The following is a 22,538-nucleotide window of genomic DNA, read 5'->3' as shown; positions in this document are numbered from 1 at the left end:
TTCCCTAGTTTTTGTGGTCAGTTGATTTCTCAGCCTTTTAAAATATACACACTCAGGACTATTCATTTCCTGCTCATCATGGCTTCATTCTACCCAACACATTTTGATATGTCGTTATTTCCATTATTATTCAGTTAAAAATAATTCCCAGTGCTTTCGTGATTTTTTTTCCCTTGACCCTTGGGTCATCTAAGGGTGTTATGTGGGTTTAAAATTTCACACCTGCTGTGGATTTCTGGTCATCCTTTGGTTGTAATTTCTGATTTATTACTTCCCGCGGTCACAGTCTCCTCCAAGCCCTCCATTGCACTGGCATCTGCTGAGACTCCCTCTGTGCCCCAGTATGTGTTCCACACGCACTGGAAAAAACTGCGTTCTTCAGCCTGATAAACTGCACCGATAACGACATCGAATCTTGCCTTCGCTTTCTGATTGGTTGTTCTCTTCTTACACTGGTTGGCTCCCCAGAGGGGATGTTCACATCTCCAGGTGTACAGTAGATGCGCCGTTTCTCCACTTCAGCTCTGCCAGTTATTGTGAAGCTGTGGTCTGGGCCCCTGTTCTGTCTTGTCGCTGGCTTGTTTTATCTTCTTGGCGAGCCGGTCTTCTTGGAAACATCCCACAGCACCAGGAAGGTCCCTTGCTTTGAAGTCTGCGTGGTCTTACATCAGCGGGGCTGCCCTGGTACCCTTCTCTTTGATGTTCACCTGCTGCATCTTGTCTCCAGCCTTTTGCTTTCAGACTTTCTTTGTCCTTTTGTGTAAGATTTTCTCCTGGGTTTTTTTGTTTGTTTTTTACACAGTCCTTAACTATTCTTCATTGGAGTGTTTAATCCACCTACATTTCATGAACTGCTGGTATTTGGGGGTTTCATCTACCTTTTCCCCCCTGACTTACTGTGGTTTCTCCACTTTTCCTCTTTCTTTCAGGTTAATCAAGCACTTTAGTCTGTTTATTTGCTTTTCTCTGCCTGTTTTAAATTTGCCTACTGGTCTCTTTAGGGCTTCCCTCGTGGCTCGGTGTAAAGAATCCACCTGCCAACGCAGGAAACAGAGGTAAGATCCCTGGGTTGGAAAGATCCCCGGGAGAAGGAAATGACTACCCACTCCAGTATTCTGCCTGTAGAGTCCCCATGGACAGAGGAGTCTAGTGGGCTGCAGTCCACGCATGCGTGCTCAGTCGTGTCCAACTCTGCAACGCTATGAACTGTAGCCTGCCAGGCTCCTCTGTTCTTGGGATTCTCCAGGCAAGAATACTGGAGTGGTTGCCATTTCCTCCTTCAGAGGACCTTCCCAACCCTGAGATTCAACCCATAGCTCCTGCCGCATGTCCTGCACTGGCAGGCGGGTTCTTTACCACTGAGCCACCTGGGAAGTGCCATCACTTCATGGCAAACAGATGGGGAACAATGGAAACAGTAAGACTTCCTTTTCTTGGGCTCCAGGATCACTGAAGATGGTGACTGCAGCCATGGAATTAAAAGATGTTTGCTCCTTGGAAGAAAGGCTGTGACCAACCTAGACAGCATATTAAAAGGCAGAGACATAACTTTGTTGACAAAGGTCTGTGATCAAAGCTACGGTTTTTCCAGCAGTCATGTATGGATATCAGAGTTGAACCATAAAGAAATCTGAGTGCTGAAGAAGTGATGCTTTTGAACTGTGTTATTGGAGAAGACTCTTGAGAGTCCCTTGGAGTACAAGGAGATCAAACCAGTCAATCCTAGAGGAAATCAGTCCTGAATATTCTTTGGAAGGACTGATGCTGAAGCTGAAGCTCCAATACTTTGGCCACCTGATGTGAAGAACTGACACTGGAAAAGACCCTGATGCTGGGAAAGATTGAGGGTAGAAAGAGAAGGAGACGACAGAGGATTAGATGGTTGGATGGCATCACCGACTCAATGGACCTGAGCTTGAGTAAGCTCCGGGAGTTGGTGATGGACAGGGAAGCCTGGCGTGCTGCAGTCCATGGTCAGACACAACTGAGCGACTGAACTGAACTGAACTGAACATCTGGGAAGTCCTTAGAGACTAGCAGACAAATTGCAGTCCACGGGGTCACAAAGAGTGAGGCGCAACTTAGCAAATAAACAACAGCTGGTCTCTTAAGGGTTGGAGGTCATCTTGACTCACAGCCTTCCTTCAAGGACCGCCCCCTCCACTGCTTGCCAAGACCTCCAGGACTTTAGCCTTCTTTATGTCCCCCCCTGTCATACTGGGTTGGGGTGGGAGTGTCTGCATGTTTTTAGCTGCACCCTTTTGCCATTGTTGTTTTAATACCTGTGTTTATACTTATCTGCACATTTAGTTTTTCCATGTCTTCCTGTGTTACCGTCTGTCTGGGATTAGTTTTTTTTTTTTTTTATAATGTGGACCATTTTTAAAGTCTTTGTTGAATTTGTTACAACAGTGCTTCAGTTCTGTGTTTTGGTTTTCTGACTGTGAGGCATGTGAGATCCTAGCTCCCCTGCCGGGGATCAAACCCCAGCTGCCTGCCCTGGAGGGTGAAGTCAAGCCCTAGACCCCCAGGGAAGTCCCTGGGGTCACTGTCTTCACATGACTTCATTTGATCAGCTCGGAATTCTCGGTCACGATAGCTGCCTACGTGCACCCACCCTCCTCCCGGGGCTCCCAGGACACGAGTGTCATGCATTCACCGCGTCCTGCGAATTCCAGGTAACCTTTGTTCTGTTTCACGACTTTCCTGTTTCTTTTTCCTTCTGTAGCTTCCATCTGGATGTTTTGGATTGAGTTATTTTCCAGTTCACCAATCTTCTCATCTGCTCTGTTTAATTTACTCCTGAACCAATCATCTTTCTAGCATTTGATTCTTTTTACCGATTCTAGTTTTCTGGTGAAATTCACCGTCTTGTACATTCCTTGCACAAATGAAGAGAGGTTATTTGAAAGACAGCATCTGCCTGTTTTCTGTTACAGATTGCCTGTGGGTCCCATCTAATGTCTTTTTGTAGATTGTGAGTTTTTTCCTTAACCATTCATTTTTGACTGCGCTGGGTCTTTGTCGTCGCTCATGGGCTTTCTCTAGTTGCAGCGAGCAGGCTTCTCCTGGCCGTGGCTTCTCAGGGGCTTCAGTAGCTGTGGCTCCGCAGCGTGTGGGATCTTCTCGGATCAGGGGTTGAACCTGTGTTCCCTGCATTGGCAGGCAGGATATTAACCACTGGACCACCGTGAAGTCTCCCTGGTGATTTTTTTATTGAACTCTTCACGATACGTGAATACATTTTGGAAGCTCTAAGCAGAGCTGCTCCTCAGAGGGTCTGGGGACCTGTCTTTAGAGGCCTTTGCGAGAGACCCTCGGGTTTGTCAGGAAGTGACGTGACCTCCTGGAGTAAGTCAGGCGGGCGCTCCTGGTCGCCCTGCTCGTGGGCCCTGGCTGTTCCCGGGTCTTGGTGAAGTCCTTGGTGTTCCCCCGAGCATCGCCTCCTTCGCAGGCCCTCAGACCCGATGCTTGTCTAGCTCACACGTGGGACACCACATTCCTGACTTAAGTTGTTTTTCCGTTTCTTGGCAATAGCTTTTCTGCCTCTGGTCCTGCACGCGCGCTACTTAGCGGTTGGCAGATGCATCGAAGGGAACTCGGGAAGCTGTGTCCAGGTGCGGGCCCCCGGAGTCTGTGTGGGCTCTCAACCCCTCTGTCTGTCTGCCCGGCCCCCGGCTGCTGGCCCCTCTCCTTGGACTTGCTGCTCCCAACAGTCACCCCCACCCCATCCTGCGGGGGCAGCCACTGTCCTCCATCCGATTTGTAATGTTGTGTTAGTTTCAGGTTATGTGGCTGAGTGATTCAGTTACACAACATGCGGGTGTCTATTCTTTTTCAAATTCTTTTCCCACTTTAGCTTATTACAGAATACTGAGTAACGTTCCCCCTCCTATGTAGTAGGTCCTTGTTGTTTATATGTTTAATATGTAGAACCGTATATATGTTCATCCCAAACGCCTAATTTATCCCTCCCCTTCCCTTCCCCTATGGTAACCATACGTTTGTTTTCTGTGTCTGTGAGTCAGTAAGTCCGTTTGTGTGGTTTTTTAAGACTCCGCATATAAATGATGTCATCTGATATCTGTCCTTGTCTGACTTACTTAGTATGACCATGTCTACCAGGCAGCTTCCTCTGGTGTCCTCTTTTTTGGCCGTGCCGTGCGGCATGCGGAATCTGAGTCCCAATCAGGGATCGAACCCGGGCCCCCAGCTTTGGGAGCCACTGGACCACCAGGGACGTCCGTGTGCTTGCTCGCTTAGAGCACAGAACGATCAGCAGTGGAAGCCACCCACCCCCACGGCCCCTCGCCCCTCACTCTGGCCCCCAGCAGCGTCCACAGTCGGCCTGGTGCCCATGGGCGGGCAGTGGGCCTGCGCGCGTCTCTAGGTCAGCACTGCATGGAAGGATGGGGAACAGAAGAGGCACGCGGTCAGAGTGGCGATGGAGAAGCTGCTGGGCTCTCTCTGCGGGGTGGGAGGCCAGACAGGGGACCAGTGGGGTCTCCCAGGGCCAGACTCGGGCACAGGAGTCAGAAAACAAACAGAACCCAGGTCTGAGTGGGTCGGGCCAAGTAGGGTGTGGAGCTGCCCAGGGGAGTGTCAGGGTTCCGAGCTGTCCCAGAGGGGCCTGTCACCAGGGCCTGGCTGGGGCACCGTCCAGGGACAGGCCTTTCCAATGCCCATGTCTTCCCAGCAGCGGAGCCCGGAACTTCCCGAGTGCAGGGCCGCCGAGACCCACGTGTCCCTTTGTGACCCAGCTTCCGGGGGTCTGGTCACCAGGGTTTGCACATAGGTCCTCCCCAGCCTTGGCCTCGAATTTCTGTTTCCAGCTTTGTTTCTCTTCCTTGCCAGACTTCCGCTATTTGTTTTACCCCGTGTGCCAAATTGCACTGGTTCTTGGGTGCATCCTCCCCCCGACATTTTAAATCCAAGAAAGGAGATGCACCTTTCTGTCTGTAGTGCGTCACGGTTATGTGGGAGGCACGTAAAGACGGGACGGTGACTGCGGATGCTCACACCGTCCTGCCTGCCCAGGTCCGACCGCACCTGCTGGAGGCCCACCTGCCCCGTTCCTGGGAGGCTGACAGGAGTGTCTAGCGCACGGATGTCCATCATGAGTGTGGCCCTTTCAAAACTGCAGGTCTGGTTGGCACCGAGCTGGCAGCTGCAGGGACAAGCCAGATGGCCCACCTGTGGTGTGTTTGTCGTGAGTGGAAGCCGCCTGGAGCTAAGCAGAGGGGGCTGGGCGGCCTCCTGGGCACCAGGTGGTGTGAGCTGAGCGTCCGCCACCCAGAAGAGCTCCGTCAGCCAGCCTGCAGGGCCCCAGGGCTCGCCCACGCTGCTCTGATGGCCATCCCCACCCCACGCCCTGGCAGCCCCTCTTCTGTGTCCCCCCGGGTGTTGGCTGGGTCTTTGGCCGTGTCCTCCACGTGGACCCGCCCCGGAGATAACCCTGGACAGTACTCCTCTCCTGGGCGCAGCGAACCTGTGATCCATCCAAACTGTGCATCAACAATTTGTACCTCCTCATGACCCCATGGTGACGGTCGTGTGGACGGCTCCCCGGCTGTCCCTTCCCCTGATGTGGGATGTTGGGTGTTGCCAGTTGGGGGCGTCTGTGAACAGAGCTGTGTGCGCATTTCTGCACAGGCTTCTTGGCGTCGGGCCCTCATCTCTCTCTCTTCTCCTGGATAAACACCTGGAAGCGGAGGGCTGGCTCGGCACAGCACACATTTAACTTTGTAACAAATGGCCTAGTGGTTCCCAGCGGCCTGTGCCATCTTGTTCTCGCAGCAGGGTGGGCGGGTGGGTGAGTGTTCCAGGGGCCCCGGGTCCTCGCTGGGTGCGCTGTGCTTGGGTCCCGCCAAGCTGTCCTAACCTCAAGGAGTGTTATCTCAGCATGGCTTTAATTTCCATTTTTCTAAGGGCTTGTGATGAGCGTGTTTTCTTGTGCTAATTTGCTGTCTGTGTGTTCTCTGCTCACGTATCTGTTCAGCTCTTCTGCCCGTTTTTAAAGTTGGATTGTTCGTTTCCTCCGGTTGCGTTTCCCTTGTCTTCCCTGGGGTTTTCCTCTGTCAGGCACATGGTTTGCCTGGCCATGCTGATCTTTCCTTGGTCATCTTTTGTAGACAACAAGTTTTTTTTTCATTGTGACGATGTTTAGTTTCTTATTTCTTTTAGTGATTGTGCTTTTGGGGTTCTGTCTAGGTTTTTAGCTAAACCCAAGATCACAGATTTGCTGCTGAAAGTTTTGTAGGTTTGTGTTTACATTCAGGTCTGCAGCCCACTTGGGTTCATCTTCATACAGGGTGCTGGTTGGGCTTGTGGGTGTTCGGCTTGGCTTCTGCCTGTGTGTGACTCGTGTGTGACCCTTGTTGGGAGCCTGTCACCTCCCGCACTGGGCCCCTGTGCACCTGTGTCACGGATTGGCCGAGCTCACTTGCGTGGGTCTGTCTCTGGGCCGTGTGCTGTGTCTGGCAGGCTTGGTCACCGCCAGCATCGGGTCGTGTAGGGCCGTGTTCTTCTTTCCGTTTGGTTTTCGGTTGTATTTTTCTGTATCATGAAGGACCAGGGGCTCAGTTTCTTCTTCTGCCATCTGAACAAATGGCACACACTTTTGTGGAGTGGGCATCACCTTCTCTGCCCCCTCTCCGCCCTGCCCCACCTCAACAGGGCCCCCAGTGACTGGATCGGGGCGGCCTGGGCACCTGCTGGTGCTCACGGCGTTGGTGAGGCTCCGATGGTGATGCCCCGTACGCACCTGCACTTGGGGACGAGAACAGGGCCCCTCTGAGCCTCCTGGACATGATGGCATCCTGTGGGCGGGCGTCTTGATGTGTGCTGCCTGTGCAGAGGGTCCAGCACGTTCTTCAGACTCCCTGCCCGTGACCCTTAGGAGATCGAGGACGTTTGGGGCTGAGGGCAGCATGACGTGCCCAGTTTCCCTCCTTCCATTCATTCCTTTGAAAAGGTGTCTTTATTGTGGCAGAGTGTAGCTGAGAGAAGCTTTAGTGTTAGATCCACTTTTAAGTGCTCAGAACCACGCGCGTTCACGTGTGTAACCGTCACCGCCGTCTTCTTCCCAAGCCGACGCTCTGTCCCCACTGGACACTCACCCCTTCCTTCCCCCAGCCCAGGGCCTCACGCGAGGGCGGCGTGCAGGCTGTGTCCATCCGTGTCCATCCGTGTCACGTCACTCGCGTGCCGTCTCTCCCCCGTTTGGGTTCAGGCCGTGTTCTGGGCAGGTGGGCAGCGGAGTCTTGAAGGCTCCGCGGGGACCCCTCTTCCCCCCGCAGGGCCCACAGCCCGCCCCGTGGACACACTGGTGTTCTCTGGAGCCCCAGGGCCTCGGTTGTGAGGCCCGTTTGCCCAGGCGAGCTTCTGTTCCAGGTCCTTCCATCGGGACCTTTACGACCGTGACTCACCCGCCCTCGTGCAGGGCGGACGCTCACCTCCCCATGTCAGCGGCTGATTGCTTTCACAGGCTTCTCTCCAGATTTCACAGGGCCTGAATGTTTGGAGCCCATGACCTGAGAAACCAGCATCATAAAGCGGTGTAAACGGGGCCACTGAGGCTGCAGGCGGCGGCCTGGGTCTTGGGGCAGCAGGAGGCTGGCAGGTTCCCCCCACCCCGGTGCAGGGGGGGCCTGGGTGTGACCCCTGCGCACAGCCCACCGAGGGGTCTCCCACCGCCCTTGCCACCAGGCACCGTATGACCCGCCAGAGGCCACCAGGGGTGCTCGAGGGGCCCCGTCACCAAAGCCTGGTGCACAGGCTCTCCTGGGCTCCCGGAGCCTCTCTGTGACTCGGCACCCCCCTCCCCGGACGGAGGCTGCTGGAGGCCCAGCTCCGACCCGGCAGAGGGTGGTTTGGGGCCGGGGGCGTGCGGAGAGATCGAAGCACCTTTCCAGATGCGCCGCCGCTCAGGGGGGTATTTTTAGCTGGCGCAGTATCCGGCACGTGGCGGAGCAGAAATAGAAGAGACTCTTTTGGTTGTTCTGGATCTGACAGCCTCTGGCTCTCGGGGAGCTGGGCTGGGGTGGGGGGGGAGCGTGCGGAGCACAAACAACTTCTGCTGTTTGGAGAAACATCGAGGCCGAGGGTTGTGGATGGGATTATTTCTGCTGGCGAGCGCTCTTTATGTAAATGCCACGGCACCAGCGTTGGTGCTCTGCTCCGAGTCTGTGAGCATAATCACAGCGGGCTGGGGTTGGGGGGGGCGGGCTGGGTAATTATGTTTTAAAATATCATCTGCGTTGTTTTTCCTGTGCTCCCCGAGCCCCTGGGTAATTCCGGGTTTGGAAGATTCTGACGGCTCTCTGCCATTCTGCCCCCCACACACCCCCCGCCCAGCATTCCCCAAACATGCCAGGTGGGAGATGCTGCCCAACCCCCAGAGCGGCCACCCTTCTGACTTCTGCCCTGATCTGAGTTCCTGGGAGGCTCCCTCCTTCACCCCGGAGTTGGCCCCTTCCGGACCGAAGGCACCAGGTACCATGCTCACCCTGTGCACATTGGCAGGTGCCTCCCCAGGAAGAGCTGAGCTCTGTAGGGACGGGGGGCGGGGGGCTGGGGGCCCCCTGCTGGGAATTGAGTGATCCCAGACCCTGGGTGAAACAGCAAGAGCAGCAGGTGGGTCCCCAACCCATCCTCAGGGATGGGACTGACCGTCCCGCCTTACCCCGTGGGACTCGCCCTGTGGTTTGCAGAATGCTGGTTCCCCAGGGCCTGGGTCGCCCTGACCCTTCCCCCACGAGAGCTTGGTGCAGAGATAACCTGGGGCTAATGCACACTCACCTGCTCCAGCTCTGGGGCTGCAACCCTTCCTTGCCACCACCCCTCCCGGAGCCCCTTTACGGCAGCTCCCGCGTGGCTTCCAGGTCCTTCTCCCAGTCCCACCTGGTCTCCCCCACCCCAGGCTCACATGTCCCTGCTGAATTGCCCTGTGACCCTAAGGGGGTGTCACAGTGCAGAGGCGAGGGCACTGGCCAGCCCGAGGGGCTGCCTCTGACCCTCTGGGAGTGGCCTTCGTGCCTCCCCAACAGACTCCACCCCTGAGCCCCTGCCCTGCAGGAGGAGAGCGTCCAGCCCGGCCTCGCCCCCTAGTGTCCATGACCCCCCACCCCCCTGCTGTCCAAGTCCTGGTGGATCTGACAAGCCGTGCCCTCCTGCCCTGCCCAGGGCTCATCAAGGCTGCTGACAAGAGCCACTGCTCTCAGCAGGGAAGACCCACCTGGTGTCCATCGGAGCAGCCTGGGGCCCTATCCAACCTGCAGACGTTGCCCGGGTGCTGCGTGCCGGGTGGGTGAGGGGCTGCCTTGCAGGCCGTGCTGCTCGGCCAGCTGGGGCTCTCACCCACACAGCTGCCGGGGCAGTGGCCCTCCCAGGAGTGACCAGGGGCGCCCGTGTGCTGGGGACACAGGCGAGGCAGGCACTGGCCCTGCCCTCTGTCTGGCCGGGGCATCCCTGAGTGCGGGCTGCAGGGTGAAGAGGGCTGGACTGATGACCGGGTGTGAGCGTGAACCGGGGTGGGGGTCTGCAGGTCTGGGTGGAGGCTTGCTGGGTGCGGGCCTCTTGCTGACCCTGCTGAGAGGCTCGGGCAAGCAGTGCTGCAAGGGGGAATTGGTGCCAAGCAGGAAAATGGGGCGGGGGCATTGGGGAGAATGGGGACATGGGGGAGAGGGGGGCGGGCAGGGGGCAAGACCGGGGGCCCGCTTGAAGGGTGCTGGGGCATGGAGCCTGGCAGGGGGGCAGGTCCTGGCCATGGCGGGGTCCTCAATGCAGCCTCTGCCTTCACCCTCCTGTGGGCAGGGGGCAGGCCCTCGGCACCCCCCTCAGCCTCCCAACACCTGGTGAGGCACAGGGGTGTGCTGGGTGCCCAGCAAGTGCCCGAAGGACCCGCCCCCCCCATCCTGAGCACTAGAGGGAACGCCCACCCAGGCCTCAGGAGACCCTGCAGGGCTGGGAGAGTGGGGGGTGGTTGGGAGGCTGGCCTGGCGTAGGGGCGGGGCATGTGTGTGCTCAGGGTGGGGTTCGGGCAGGGGGGTGTTGGGGGACCTCCCCCACGCCTGCCGCCCCATCACAGCTGCAGTTCTGGTACGCTTGGGGGTTCCTGAGTGCCCCCCGAGTGGTGATCTGTCAGGAACATTCCCTGAAGGCTCAGAGACGTGGAGCCAGCCCTGGAGACACGGCGTCTGCCCTGCCCGACTCTGCCACCCCCTGGCTTCACTGCTGGGTGGTATTGATGGAGCCACTCTTGGCCAGGAATAGAGGGCGCAGCGCCCACTTGCAGAGGGGCTGTGTCCCCCCTCCCCGCCCTGTGGCACAGGGCTGCTGTGAGGAGTGGCTGGGTGGGGGGTTGACGGGACGAAGTCTGTCCCCTCCCCGAGCCCTCGCTCCCCCAGCAGAGGCGGCCGCTCCGCCTCTAACAGGCTGTCCTCCGAGGCCTGGTGGACACACACCCTCCGCCCGGGGAGCCTCCTGGGCCTGGCTGGGTGGCCCCCCACCTGCCCCGTCTGCTCTCTCGGGTTCTCCCCGCAGGGGCAGTGGCTGGTGGGCAGGGAGGACGAGCGCGGGGCAGACCCCACGCTGGCCTGGGTGGAGGAGGGGTGATCTCCCTGTCCGTGGCCCCGGGGGCTCGGCCGGGCTGGCCCTGACCGGGCGGGTCCTGTGTCCGCAGTACAAGAGAAGCCAGAGCCGGTGCCGCTGGAGAGCCGCTCCTGCGTCCTGATCCGCCGCGACCTGGTGGCCCTGCCCGCCAGCCTCATCAGCCAGATCGGGTACCGCTGCCACCCGAAGCTCTACTCCGAGGGGGACCCTGGCGAGAAGCTGGAGCTGGTGGCAGGTGAGGCCCCGCCCGCCCCGTCTGTTGTGTGCAGAGGCCTTCCCCTTTCGTTTTTTCCTTCGGAGCTGTGAACGATGTTACTCATCACCAATCAGTCAAAGAAAAAAAAAAGAACATCTTAAATTTCTTCTTAATTTCCTTTTAGAAGAATGTGTCACGAAGAGGAGTTATTCAATTGAATTAATTTAGCATTTTAATTGAATCCCCTGGGCTGGTCGAGCTTCTGACTGGCAGGGGCCGCAATCACGATTGTGTTTTAATTTAGGTCGTGGCTAAAACCAAGTCCTGTACAGTTTGCCGGCCCCCTGCCCTCCCCCCCAGCTCCCCCGAGTGTCCAGATGCCACGATCGAGGGGCAGTGTTGCCAGCTTCCACACAGTGGCTCCTAGATGGACTCACTTCTTCCGTAAAAACAAACAACACATTGGGGTCCAAAGCCCATTAGGGCTGGTGCCTGTTGGAAATATTTATCTTCTCAGTGTTGGAATTCATTGGGCCTCACAGCTCCTTGTAGATTATTTTCCCCACACCCCAGCCAAGCCACGAGGCTTGCGGGATCTTAGTTTCCTGACCAGGGACTGAACCCGGCCCCAGGCAGTGAGAGCGCAGAGTCCTAACCACAGGACGGCCAGGGTCATCCTTCCTTGCAGATGTTTAAGGCTGTCCAGCAGCGAGATGAGAATTGATGGGCCACTGGGCCCCCACTCCTGTCCAGCACCCCGCCTGCCGCTCCCAGGCAGCTTCATGGGGTTTTTCTGCCTGAGACCTCCTCGCTGCTCTAACCACGCCTCAGCGGGCTGCCTGACATTTTTAGCCAACAGGAGAGTCACCAGGCGGTGTTGGCTGGTCTGGGTGGGGTGAGGGTGCCCCTGGCCATACCCCACGCGCCCTGCCCCGATGCCGGCTGTTAACAGTTCCAAGCAGTGCCCAGCTCCTGAGTTCCAGGAGTGTCAGCATTGGACTGGGATGGATTCTGAGGGTGGGCAGGTTTCTCAGAGCCCTGGGGGTGGGCATGGTCCCTGGGGAGGCCTGTTTGGGCTGGGGAGGGGTGCGGGCTGGCCACCTTCCCTGGCTAGGTCCTACCCCAGCCCCAAGCCTCCTGCTAGAACCCTCTTTACAGATCTCCCCACCGCAAGGCGGCTGTCCAGCCCACGTGGCTGAGGATGACCCGTCTTGCTGTTGGGTTTGAGGCTCTGCAGACCTGGGGGGGTGAGGCCCTTGGGGACACTCGGTGTGTGTTGGCTGGGGTGCCTGATGGAGGTCTGCATCCAGCATCAGCCACATGCTTCTTGGCCCCGTGGCTGCGGGCGTCCCTGGAGACCTGGCTCGTAGTGGGGACCAAGCGGGAAGCCAGGGGAGGCCCCCGCCCCCCGAGCTGGCGTGTCACGTCCTCACAGGGTGTCCTCGTGCCTTCTGCTCTGCCCCCTGCAGAAGGGAGCACCGCCTTATTCCTGCTTTTCAGTAAGATGCTTCAGTACGTGTTCTACAGAAAGTCAGATGGTAGACAAAGGCCCAAAGAGGCCCTGGAGGCTCCCTGCCCCCCAGGCCCAGCGCTTCCCTGCCCTTCTGCGTTCTTCACACCCGCGGCTCCCAGCTGGGGACACTGCCTCTGGCCTAAGCTCCTTTCTCCACGGGCAGCATCCGGGGTGAACCATCCGGGGTGAACCGGGGCCCCAGCGGCCCGAGCCTACAGCCTGGGCAGGGCCCACAGCACTGCAGGGTGCGCGGTCCTGCCCCTACGCTGGGCCGGGCAGCCCCTCCATGACTCCACCTCCCACCCCCGCCTGCAGCTCTTTGATCGGGGAGCAACTGAGAGGCAAGACAGGGGTTTACCTAAACCCACACCCAGGGCCGCTCCCCCGAGGGCCGCAAGGCAGTTTGGGGACCGCCCCTTGGAAGCGTCTGACCAAGGCGGCCTCCTCCTGGTGACAGGGCCCCCGAGGGAGCAAGGACGGCCTGGAGCGTCCTGGGGTCCCAGGCCTGGAGGAGGGGTGCTGTCAGTGTCGGGAAGGCCTCCCCCCCACACCTGCGGTCCGCCTGCCCCGGGCCCAGCAGCCCTGGGCCTGGGCTTGAGGGCCTCTCTGTCTCTCTCCACCGGCCGCAGGCTCCGGCGTCTACATCACGCGTGGGCAGCTGATGAACTGCCACCTGTGCGCGGGGGTGAAGCACAAGGTTCTCCTGCGCCGCCTCCTCGCCACCTTCTTCGACAGGTAGGTCCCCGCCGGCGGGCGGGCGCGGAAGCCTCATGCCCTCTAGGCGAGGCTGTGCGCAGGGCCTGCACCTTCCCAGCTCCACGCCAGTGTCAGCCCGGGGCCTGGGGAGGGCCTGTGGACCACCCCCCACGTGAAGAAGCATGCTGGCTGCGCGTCATGGGGGGTGGGGGCCTGCTCCTCACCCCGACCCCCCGGGAAAATAGGCAGCAGGCCATGGGTGGGGCGGGTGGGCGTCCCCTCCCGCTGCCGCCTCACGCTGCCTCCCCTGCCCGCCCCTCCGTTAGGAACACGCTGGCCAACAGCTGTGGCACAGGCATCCGTTCGTCCACCAGCGACCCGAGCCGCAAGCCGCTGGACAGCCGCGTCCTGAACGCTGTGAAACGTAAGAGCAGGGCTGGGGCGTCTCTGGTGGGGCTGGGGAGCACCTCCAGGAGCCGCCAGACCCCTGGATCTCAGCCTGGGAAAGGCGGCTTCTCCCAGAGGGAGCTGGCCGTGGGGTCGACGGGGAGAAAAGAACAGCTCGCGGGAGCCCGGGCTCGAGGTGTGAACGTTCTTGGTAGGTTTCCAAGCGTGATGAATTCAGCTGCGAAACTATTTTAATATGTGAAATAGATCTAATTTTCCTTTTTGAACAAAACCCCTTATTTACATTTGGGGGTTATTTTGAGCCTTTGCCATCTGCTCGGCCTGCTTCTGCCTCCCGCTCTTGGGTGCGTGGGGGTGGAATCGGGTCCATCTCGGTGGCAGACCGCCCCCCCCCCCCGCAACCCCCGAAACACCCCACCCACCTACCCACCCACCCCTGCCCCGGGACAAGGAAGAAGCCACCCATGCCTGGCCCAGGCCAGACCAGCCGAGCCCGTCTTCCTGAAACACTGTCTTAGTTTTCTTGCTTAAAAGAATCTCTCCCGTGAGGCTAATTCTGTTTAGAGCAGAGAGGGGCCTTTGTAGCCGGTAATTGCATCCCGGAGCGTGCGGTGCTGGCCGGGCTCTGGGAGGAGGCAGGTGGGGCGGGGCTGGCCCACCCCACAGCGGGGCTCACAGTGGCGGGGGCTCACTCTGGGGGACCGCCCTCCGAGTTCCCTGCTGTTTGTGGAGAGCTGGGTCTCCCGGCTTCTGGAGCAGAGAGGAGAGGGCGGGTCGTCATTGTCAAACACGATGCCGCTGCCACAGGCTGGGCTGAAGGCAGGCATGAGCCAGCCCCCTTATCACTCCTTGCTGGCCCTTCAGTCCATCTCAGGCCCAGAGAGACTCCCCCCCCACCCACCCAGCTTAACCCTGGGGTGGGCACCGAGGCCCTGCCCTGGTTCCCACTGCCCCGGGCGGGGATGCGATCAGACTTCTCCCACCAAGGACGCAAGGTGGGTGGGACAGAGTGGGAAAGTGAGGCCCAGAGATGGGGCCTCGCCAGGGCCACGCAGCCAACCAGTGGGCAGGAGGGGGCCAGAGCCCCCCCCCAACAGGCCCTCTGTGCCCCTGCTGGAGCCACAGCGGGGGATCCCATGTGCCCTGACCGCCCCTCTCCTGAATGCTTGCCCCAGAGGAGTGGGACGGGGCCTCCAGCAGGGAGAATGGTGACCGACCGCTGGTGTTCAAACTGCCCCAGGGGAGGCCTGAGTGGCCACATGGCCTCCTTTGCCGGAGGGACGCAGGGTAGAGGAGACCCCCCCCTCCAGTGGCCCCAGAGTGGCCGCTCCAGCCCAGAGTACCGCACCCTCACCCCCTTCTCATGCAAGGCGGGTCTCAGGCCCACGGCCCCTGGGGAGGTGGAGGTGGGGTCCTGGGGTTCCTGCGGGTGGGTGGCCGCTCACGCCCACCCCCCGCCCTGTCCTTGCAGTGTACTGTCAGAACTTCGCCCCCAGCTTCAAGGAGAGTGAGATGAATGTCATTGCCGCGGACATGTGCACCAACGCCCGCCGCGTGCGCAAGCGCTGGCTGCCCAAGATCAAGTCCATGCTGCCCGAGGGCGTGGAGATGTACCGCACGGTCATGGGCTCCTCAGCAGCCAGCGCGGCCCTGGACCCCGAGTTCCCGCCCGCGGCTGCGCAGGTGTTCGAGCAGCGCATCTATGCTGAGAGGCGGGGCGAGGCCGCCGCCATCGTGGCCCTGAGAACTGACGCCGTGAACGTCGACCTGGCCGCCTCCGCCAACCCGGCCTTCGAGGCCGGCGAGGAGGCCGACGGGGCCGGCTCGGTCATCCAGGAGGTGGCCGCGCCCGAGCCGCTGCCGGCCGACGGCCAGAGCCCCCCGCAGCCCTTCGAGCAGGGCAGCGCCAGCAGCAGCCGGCCCGCCACGCCGGCCCCGGGGAGGAGACCGGAAGGCCCGTACGCGGGTCCCTTGTAGGGAGGCGCCCCTGGCGGACCGGCACCCAGGCGGGTACGGAAGCTGCTTGCATGCGTTACTAATACAGACAAATGTGATCAAGCCACTTACCTACTGAACTGCTACTGTTGCCTGAGAAAAATGTGATTTTTATTCTGCTTGTATTTAAAATTTATGAAGGAAACAAATGCATTCGTTATACTGTAAAACGATTAGGCCACTGGCGACCTAGTTGCGAGGAAGGTCCCAGGGGCTCCTTTTTGATATTCGAGAGGTTAGTCTCCAAGTTGTAGCGCCCCCTCCCCCGCGTGGGGAGGGGCGAGAGGCCCCCAGGCCCTGGTGCCTGGCTCTGCTGGCCTCCCCCCCTCCCTGCTCCCCCTGCCCGGGATGAGGCCGGGGGGCCTGTGGGGCGGGAACACGCGCTTTGGGGTCCTCCGTCCTCACCCCTGGGGATGGGGACCCCCCCCCCACCGCCGCAACCCCTCCGGGGCCACGGGCCAGGGCTGGGCCCCCAGGGGCCAAATCCTTGTTTTACCTTCTTCCTGAGACTCGGGGGTCAGGCCTGCCAGGTCCGCCGTGCGTGTGGGGTGGGGTGTGTGTGCAGAGCGTGTGTGTGTGTGTGAGCGTGTGCAAGGGTGGCGGTGACGGCCCGGCGGTGGGCCGTGCTGGTCTGTGTGTGAGAGGAAGTGATCTTGGCTACGTCTGCTGTCCTGCCCCACGCCCGGGGGGTCCACCCAACCCCTGCAGCTCCACGGACCCTCAGTCCACCTGGGACCCGGGGCCCGTGCCGCCCAGCACCCCCTGGTTCCCGCCTGGCCTCCCCCGCCTGGCCGCCCGCCGCCCCGTGGGGTGGGGCCCCCGCCCCTGGTGCAGCCCACGCAGCCCTCAGCCACGTTGGGTTTAGGTTTGCTTGTTTATTCGTTTTTGTCTTAATTCAGACCTATTTCATACTTGGTTTGGAAACTTTCAGACCCAAAAGAGCAAAAAAACATTAAGAGAGGCTGGGGTGTCCCTGCCCCGACCCACTACAGCTCTGGGGGGGGGGTCTGTGTCCTAGACCACAGGATGGGTCCTGCTCACCCCTGTGGAAGGGCAGCCAGGGTGATCAGGAAGGGAATCGGGGGTCAGGCGGGCGCTGGGCTCCCCACGTGTGCTCGGAGCCCCTGGGTGCGCGGACCTCCGAGGCTGTGGGTAGGTGGGCCCTGGGCACAGGCCTGAGCAGAGGCGGTTTGCAGGCGCAGAGGTTCTGGACTGCATCGGGGGGTGTGTTGATGGGGGTGGGGGGGCAAGGGCTTTGATGGTTTGAGGCTGGAAAGCTCACTGTGAAGTTCCATTGCAGTTTGAGGGGAGGGGCACGCGCGGGCTGTCCCAAGTGCTCCCATCCAGACGCCCAGGGGCTGCCTCCTAAATCCCAGGCGGCCGCCAGGCATGGCCACAGGCCCCCCCCCACCCCAGCCCTGCTCCCTGCACTCTGCCTTCCCTTCCCCCCCAACCCCTGCCAGGCAGGTGTGACCCGCCCCCCCCCCACCCACAAAGCTGAGCCACCCCCAGCCTCTTGTAGGTCCCAGCTGGGAGGCCGGCATTGTGGGAGGGGGGGCTTCAGCACTCCCCGACCCCCACCCCGGGCTCCTCGTCCTGCTGACTGCGGCGCTCTCTTGTGGAGGGCCCTTGGAGGAGACCTTGGTGGGGGTTGGGGCGGGGTGCTTCTTCCAGCCAGGCCTGCCCTCCGCAGAGGTCTGATGGCGCCGGGCTGGGCTGGGAGGACCCTGGGTGGGCACATGGGAGCTGACCTCAGCCCTTTCACCCACCTGTCCCTGCCCCAGGGGCTACAGCTCCTTCCTGCTGGGGCTTCAGGCTGACCATGTGGCCCAGAGGTGGGCCTCTTCCGTCTCAGGCCCAGGGGGCGAGCTGGCACAGCCCAGGGCCCACAGCCCACCAGGGACCAGGACCAAGTCCTCCTGGAGTTGGGAGGAGGCCACAGCCCCTAGGTGGGGGTGGGGGGCCGGTGAGGCAGACCCCACCACCCCACCGGCTCCCCTATGGAGCCCCCCTTGTCAGCCGGCCGCCACCCCGTGTTTGCACTTTCATCCCACCAGCCCTGGGGACCTTCTGGGGCCGGCTGCCCGCCCTGGCTGGCACAGAAGGGCTTTGCTCTCTCCTCTTGACCCCCACTCCAACGTGGGCCCGGCCCCCTCTCCCCCGCCCCGAGGCCAGGACAGGGAGGGGCGCCGGCCTCCCAGAGAAGGCCTGACGGCGCTGCTCAGGCCAGCACAATGTCCCGTGACCTCTGTCCTTTGTTTATAGTCACCGTCTGTTTTGTTGTTCTGGGTAAGGAAGGCTAGAGCTGCAGGTGAAACTTTAATAAGAATCTAATGTGAATGGCTGCTGAACTCTTCCTGCGCTCCGGACGGGCCAGGCCGAGCGTTTTGCACTAATGTGTCCCGCGGTGGACGTGGGGTGGAGCGTTTGCAGACGGGCGTGGCTGATGATTGTATCTGCCGGGGTGCTCCTCCCGCCGCGTCCGGAATGTTCCGCGGGGCGGGCGGCGGCGGGCCTGGGCTCAGGGGGGGCCTTCCAGAGTGCCTTAGCATCTTTTGATCATTTTTCCCAAGGAAAACCAATTAGGAGAACCGGACCCTCCCCTCCTCTGTTTACAAGACGACTAATTCCTGTCCCGTGAGCGTGACCCTCCCCACCTGACCCCTGTAGACCGAGAGACAAGCCACTCAGTATTTATGAGATAACCGCACCTTTATCCCTAAGCTTGACTATTAGCAATACGCATATACTACATAGAGTCTACATAGAGCTAAGTCTATCGGCGCCTTTTGGAGAGAGAAGGACTGGGCCAGTCCCAGCGGCCGTGGCGGGCGGCCCGCCTGGGCTCCGCGGCCGCCCCCCACCCCTGCCCTCCCCGGTGGCCGGGCTGGGCCCCGGGAGGCAGCTGGGACGAGTGCAAAGGCCCAGGAGAAGGGACCGCAATGTGACAGATACTGTGAGTTCGGTGGGGCTGCCCGCTTGCCCGGTCAGCCGGCCGGCGGCCTCGGTACTTGAAACCTGTCTTGCTTTCTGCACTGTCTGGTCTCACCCAGAGTTCTCTGTGGTTGCTTAACCTTGCACTTGATGCGATCGTCTTACCCTGCCCTTGAATGTGGACCAGAGGCGAGGGGAGAGGCCTCTGGGCGTGCGGCCTGCGGCCCCAAAACCGCTGTCCAGGTGCTGGGGCCCCAGGAGCCAGGCGTGTTTCTCCTCCATGAAAACTCATTCCTCGGCAGCCTTTCTGCTGGGAAGGAGGAGGAAAGCAGGGCCTCAGCCTAGGAGCGGCCTGCTCGGTTCCGGCCCTGACTCTGTCCCCATGTGACGGCCGGAACCTCCCAGCACGGGCTGGGTGTGTGCCATCCCCCGCTGTGGACGGCTTAGATTCCCCTCCACCGGGTTATCTTTATGGAAATATTCTGCTGCAAGTCGAAAAAGGCCTATGGCCCATTAACCACCTGAAAACTCAGAGAAAACCTCTGCCTGCCTCTCTGCCAGCAGTAAATCCTAAACACAGAATTGAGAGCTCAGAGCCGTCTTGAGCTTTAACTACTGTTTCTGAATGTTGCTGCTGCATACATTTGTCATCATGTCAGCCAGCCAGCTCCGGGCGTGTCCCCCGCCAGCAGCCAGAGACGGTGGCGGTGGGGGGCGGGGGGGCTCGGTACAAGGTGTTTCTAACCTGGCAACAAGGGTTTTTGGTTTTTGTTTCTTGTTTTCTTCTGTTTCTTTGATAAAAACGAAAAGGAATGTGATGCAGCATCCATCTAAAGCATTCAGATGGGACAGCCCGCTTGAATTCTGATCAATGCTTCTTCGTCAGCGTTTTGCACATGGTTGTCATTTTTACGTCAAAAGAAGCCAAAACTTGCAATACTATTTTTAGCAGACAAAAAATAATAAAGAACTAAATATAAACCATATAAATATTTTTGACTTGAACATTTGAATGGCATTGGGTGCAAATAGACCATTCATCCTTTGGACGGACTGTTTGGGGGGATAAAAGAGACTTTTGAAAAGGAGACGGTTGTTGTAAAGAGTCCGTGGAGGGGTTAAGTAGTACTGTAACTCACGACTGTTAAAAATCAATAAATAAATTGTCCTGTGCTGTATAGGAGGCCTGTTCCACAGTAACACTGAGTTCCATTTCAGTCTCAGAAGAGACTGGCTTTTTTTTTTTTCTATTTTCTTTTTTCGTTTTTTTTTTTTTTTTTTTTTTAAGAAGGAGGAAACCTCTATTTGTTCCTCCTGCGCCTCCCTCTCTTTCGTGCTGCTACTTGGCAGAATTCAGACTGTTGCTTTTTCGCCACGGCTGACACCGTATAACTCAGAGGACACAACATCCGCCAGCGACCAGGAAACCGAGGGCTTGCAATGTGCTCAAAGCCGATCCAGGAGGTGGAAATCCGTTACAAACAAAAGGATGTGATCGTTCATTGTAAAGCGCTTTGTAAAATTCACATTTACAGAATAATAAAGTCAGTTCAAACCCAGGTTGCCTGCACTTGGCTCCTCTGTGGGGTTGGGAGAAGCCAGGGAAGGGCGTGGGTTTGTTGGAGGCAGGATGATCAACCGTCCCAGGAGGGGCACCTTCAGGACCCGGGAGCCCTGGGTGGGAGAAGGGGCCATCCCCAGGCTCACTGCCCATGTCCACACCTGGTCCGCTTACCTCTCCCTGCCCCCAGTGTCTTATGAGGGAAGGGGGCTGGTGGGCAGGATGTCGGTGGAGGGGGGACCCGTGCCTGGGGCGGTGCGGGGGGGGTCCCGTGCCTGGGGCGGGGGGCCTGAGCTCCCGGTGCATTGAGGGAGCTCTCCCTTTCATTGTCTGCAAACTGGGGCCCCTGGCTCACCTGCCTGCCCATCCAGGTGTGCATCTGCCCCCCGCCCCGCCCTTCCCCTCCTCTGCTCCTGGGCCAGGTCCGCCCCCAGGTGGACGAAGCGGGAATTGCAAGTGGGCAGAGCGGGTTGCCTGGCCTGAGAGCCCCTGTCTCCACCCGCTGACCATCTCTGGAGCCATCCCTCCAGGTTCCCCGGGGCTGGTTCACAGATTCAGGCGTGGCAGCTCTGTCCACCCTTCACTCCGCTGCTATACCCTCAAGGACCTTTCTGGGCTCCAGCGGGCAAGGTTGTGCGTCCGTTTGTCCCATGGACTTAAATCAGTTCTCAGGTTCTCACGTGAGACTCCAGTGCTCGGACCTCTAGGTGGTGGGCTCCTCACTTCCTCTGTCCTTGGAGGGTCTTGTCCAGAGGGGCCACCGCTGGCTTTCTAAAGGCACCCCTGGCCTCTCCCCTTTCTCAGGCTTTGTAGCAAATGTTCTGCCCAAGCCGCTGTTGTTTAGCCACTCAGTCGTGTCCAACTCTTTGCGACTCCACGGACTGGAGCCCCCCAGGCTCCTCTGCCCACAGGATTTCCCTAGGCAAAAATACTGGAGTGAGTTGCCATTTCCTTCTCCAGGGGATCTTCTCCACAGATTAAACCCACTTCTCTTGCATTGCAGGCAGATTCTTTACCACTGAACCACCTGGGAATCCCTGCCATGGATGGATTTATTTAATCATCTGTTTATCTTGAAACTGCCCCTCAACACGGGGGGGGGCGCGGAGAGGAGGAGTCTGGAGGAGGAAGGGGTCTGTAAGCCTGCTGGGAGTGACGTTCCCAGAAGGGGAGCCGGGTCCCCTGGAGCCATGGCCAGGGTGGAGCAGGCACGAGGTCTAACGTGGGTGGACCTGGTTTCCAGATGGGCCTCTTGGAGGGGCCACCCTGCAGTCCTCTCATCAATGGCCGGGAGCCTGGTCACAGGCAGGCCCAGGAGGAGCCCGGCGTGCCCGCCCCACCCCACACCCAGCCCTGGTGGGTGAGCGCTTCCGTGGGGTCTGGTTTTCAGCTCTGCTCACCCATCAGCTTGGCCACCACAAGCCCCTGTCCCTCCTGCCTGGGACCTCAAAACTGTGGGATCGGTGAACTCCAGGTCCCCCACCTGGGCTGACGGAGACACCCGATCTCTGGGCCACAGACTGCACCCCTCGAAGGCCCCTACTCAGGCAGCCCCGTGCCCCCAGTGGCAGGGACAGCTGAGTCCAGGGCTGGCAGGTGGCAATGTGAGGAAAGGCTCTGCTCTGAACCCAGGAGTCCTGCCACATTCTGGTTCAAGCTGCCCAGCCCAGCCCCCGCCCCGGGGTGAGCTTCGGGTTCCCCTCAGGACGGGATCCAGCACCTGCCGGCCGGGCTCTGTCCTCCCCAGCCTCCGTCCTTCAGCCGGCCTCCCTGCCCTTGCAGCCTCCACAGAAACTGGCTGAGGCATCAGAACCTTTGCATCCCACCCCTTTGTCCTGTCCTGGAAGGGGGTGCGGCGTCAGCAGGACCTAGAGCTCGGCCAGGAGCCCTTTGTCCTCAGGAACAAAGGGTCAGAGCCCAGGGCGGGGGGTGGGGGTGGGCTAAGCCATGGGGGAGGGGTGCCCTGGTCCATGCCGCCGCAAGAGGCTGAGGCCTGGCCGAGTGAGGACCCAGCCCGCGCAGGAGTGACCAGCCCGCTCCTGATCTGGGTGGACACTGCGGGTGTGTCCTTCCTGGCCTTGAATGAGCATCACCGCTCCCTCAAGGCGTCCCAGCGGTGCGGGAGGGTGTCCAGGCCTGTCTGCTGTGACCGAGGAGGCCTGAGTGGTCAGTTATGGTTCTGTGTTGGGTCCATTCCATCTGGCCAGGAGGGTCCACCGGGAAGTGGATGCGGACAGTTGTCAAGGGACCGCTGGGGGTCTTCGCCTGTCAAGGGAAGGAGAGCGGGGTGGGCAGGTGGGAGTGGGTTAGGGCCCAGGGCAGGAAGGGAGGGTGGGCAGGGCAGGAGGGAGGCACCCAGCTCCGAGATCTTTCGTGCCACACAGCTCGGGCACACGGGGCTGGGGGGCCAGCGGAAGGCGGGTCTGGGGACACGGTGCGGACAGGACTCCTGCTGTGATGGGGGTGGGGGGTCATTCAGACCACAAGACCATCTCCCCTGGGGCTTCCCTGGGGTGTCTGTAGCCAGCCTCAGAGCTGGGGCTGGGAAGGGGCCTGAGGAGTCTGGGGTGGGGGTGGGGATGACCTTCGCTCCAGGTGGCCTCACAAGGCCAGGGCTGGACGGA

General features: G+C 60.0%; 1 protein-coding gene across 3 annotated transcripts in view; it reads left to right on the top strand.

The window, feature by feature from the left end:
* NACC2 (NACC family member 2) overlaps positions 1-19,912 on the top strand; it is an 81,353-nt gene extending 61,441 nt beyond the window's left edge. For all 3 annotated transcript variants that reach the window (XM_043470002.1, XM_043470004.1, XM_043470003.1), the window contains exons 3-6: positions 10,682-10,846; positions 12,950-13,055; positions 13,343-13,440; positions 14,896-19,912. In XM_043470002.1, coding sequence (XP_043325937.1) covers positions 10,682-10,846; positions 12,950-13,055; positions 13,343-13,440; positions 14,896-15,401 — 875 coding nt within the window. In that variant the 3' untranslated portion in view covers positions 15,402-19,912. The remainder of the gene's footprint in view (positions 1-10,681; positions 10,847-12,949; positions 13,056-13,342; positions 13,441-14,895) is intronic.
* The last annotated feature ends 2,626 nt before the right edge of the window (positions 19,913-22,538 follow it).

The sequence above is a fragment of the Cervus canadensis genome, chromosome 5, assembly GCF_019320065.1.
Source record: "Cervus canadensis isolate Bull #8, Minnesota chromosome 5, ASM1932006v1, whole genome shotgun sequence".
In the NCBI taxonomy this organism is placed as follows: domain Eukaryota; kingdom Metazoa; phylum Chordata; class Mammalia; order Artiodactyla; family Cervidae; genus Cervus; species Cervus canadensis.
Note: the sequence above shows the minus strand (reverse complement) of the source record. Positions and strands in the feature narration are given on the sequence as shown.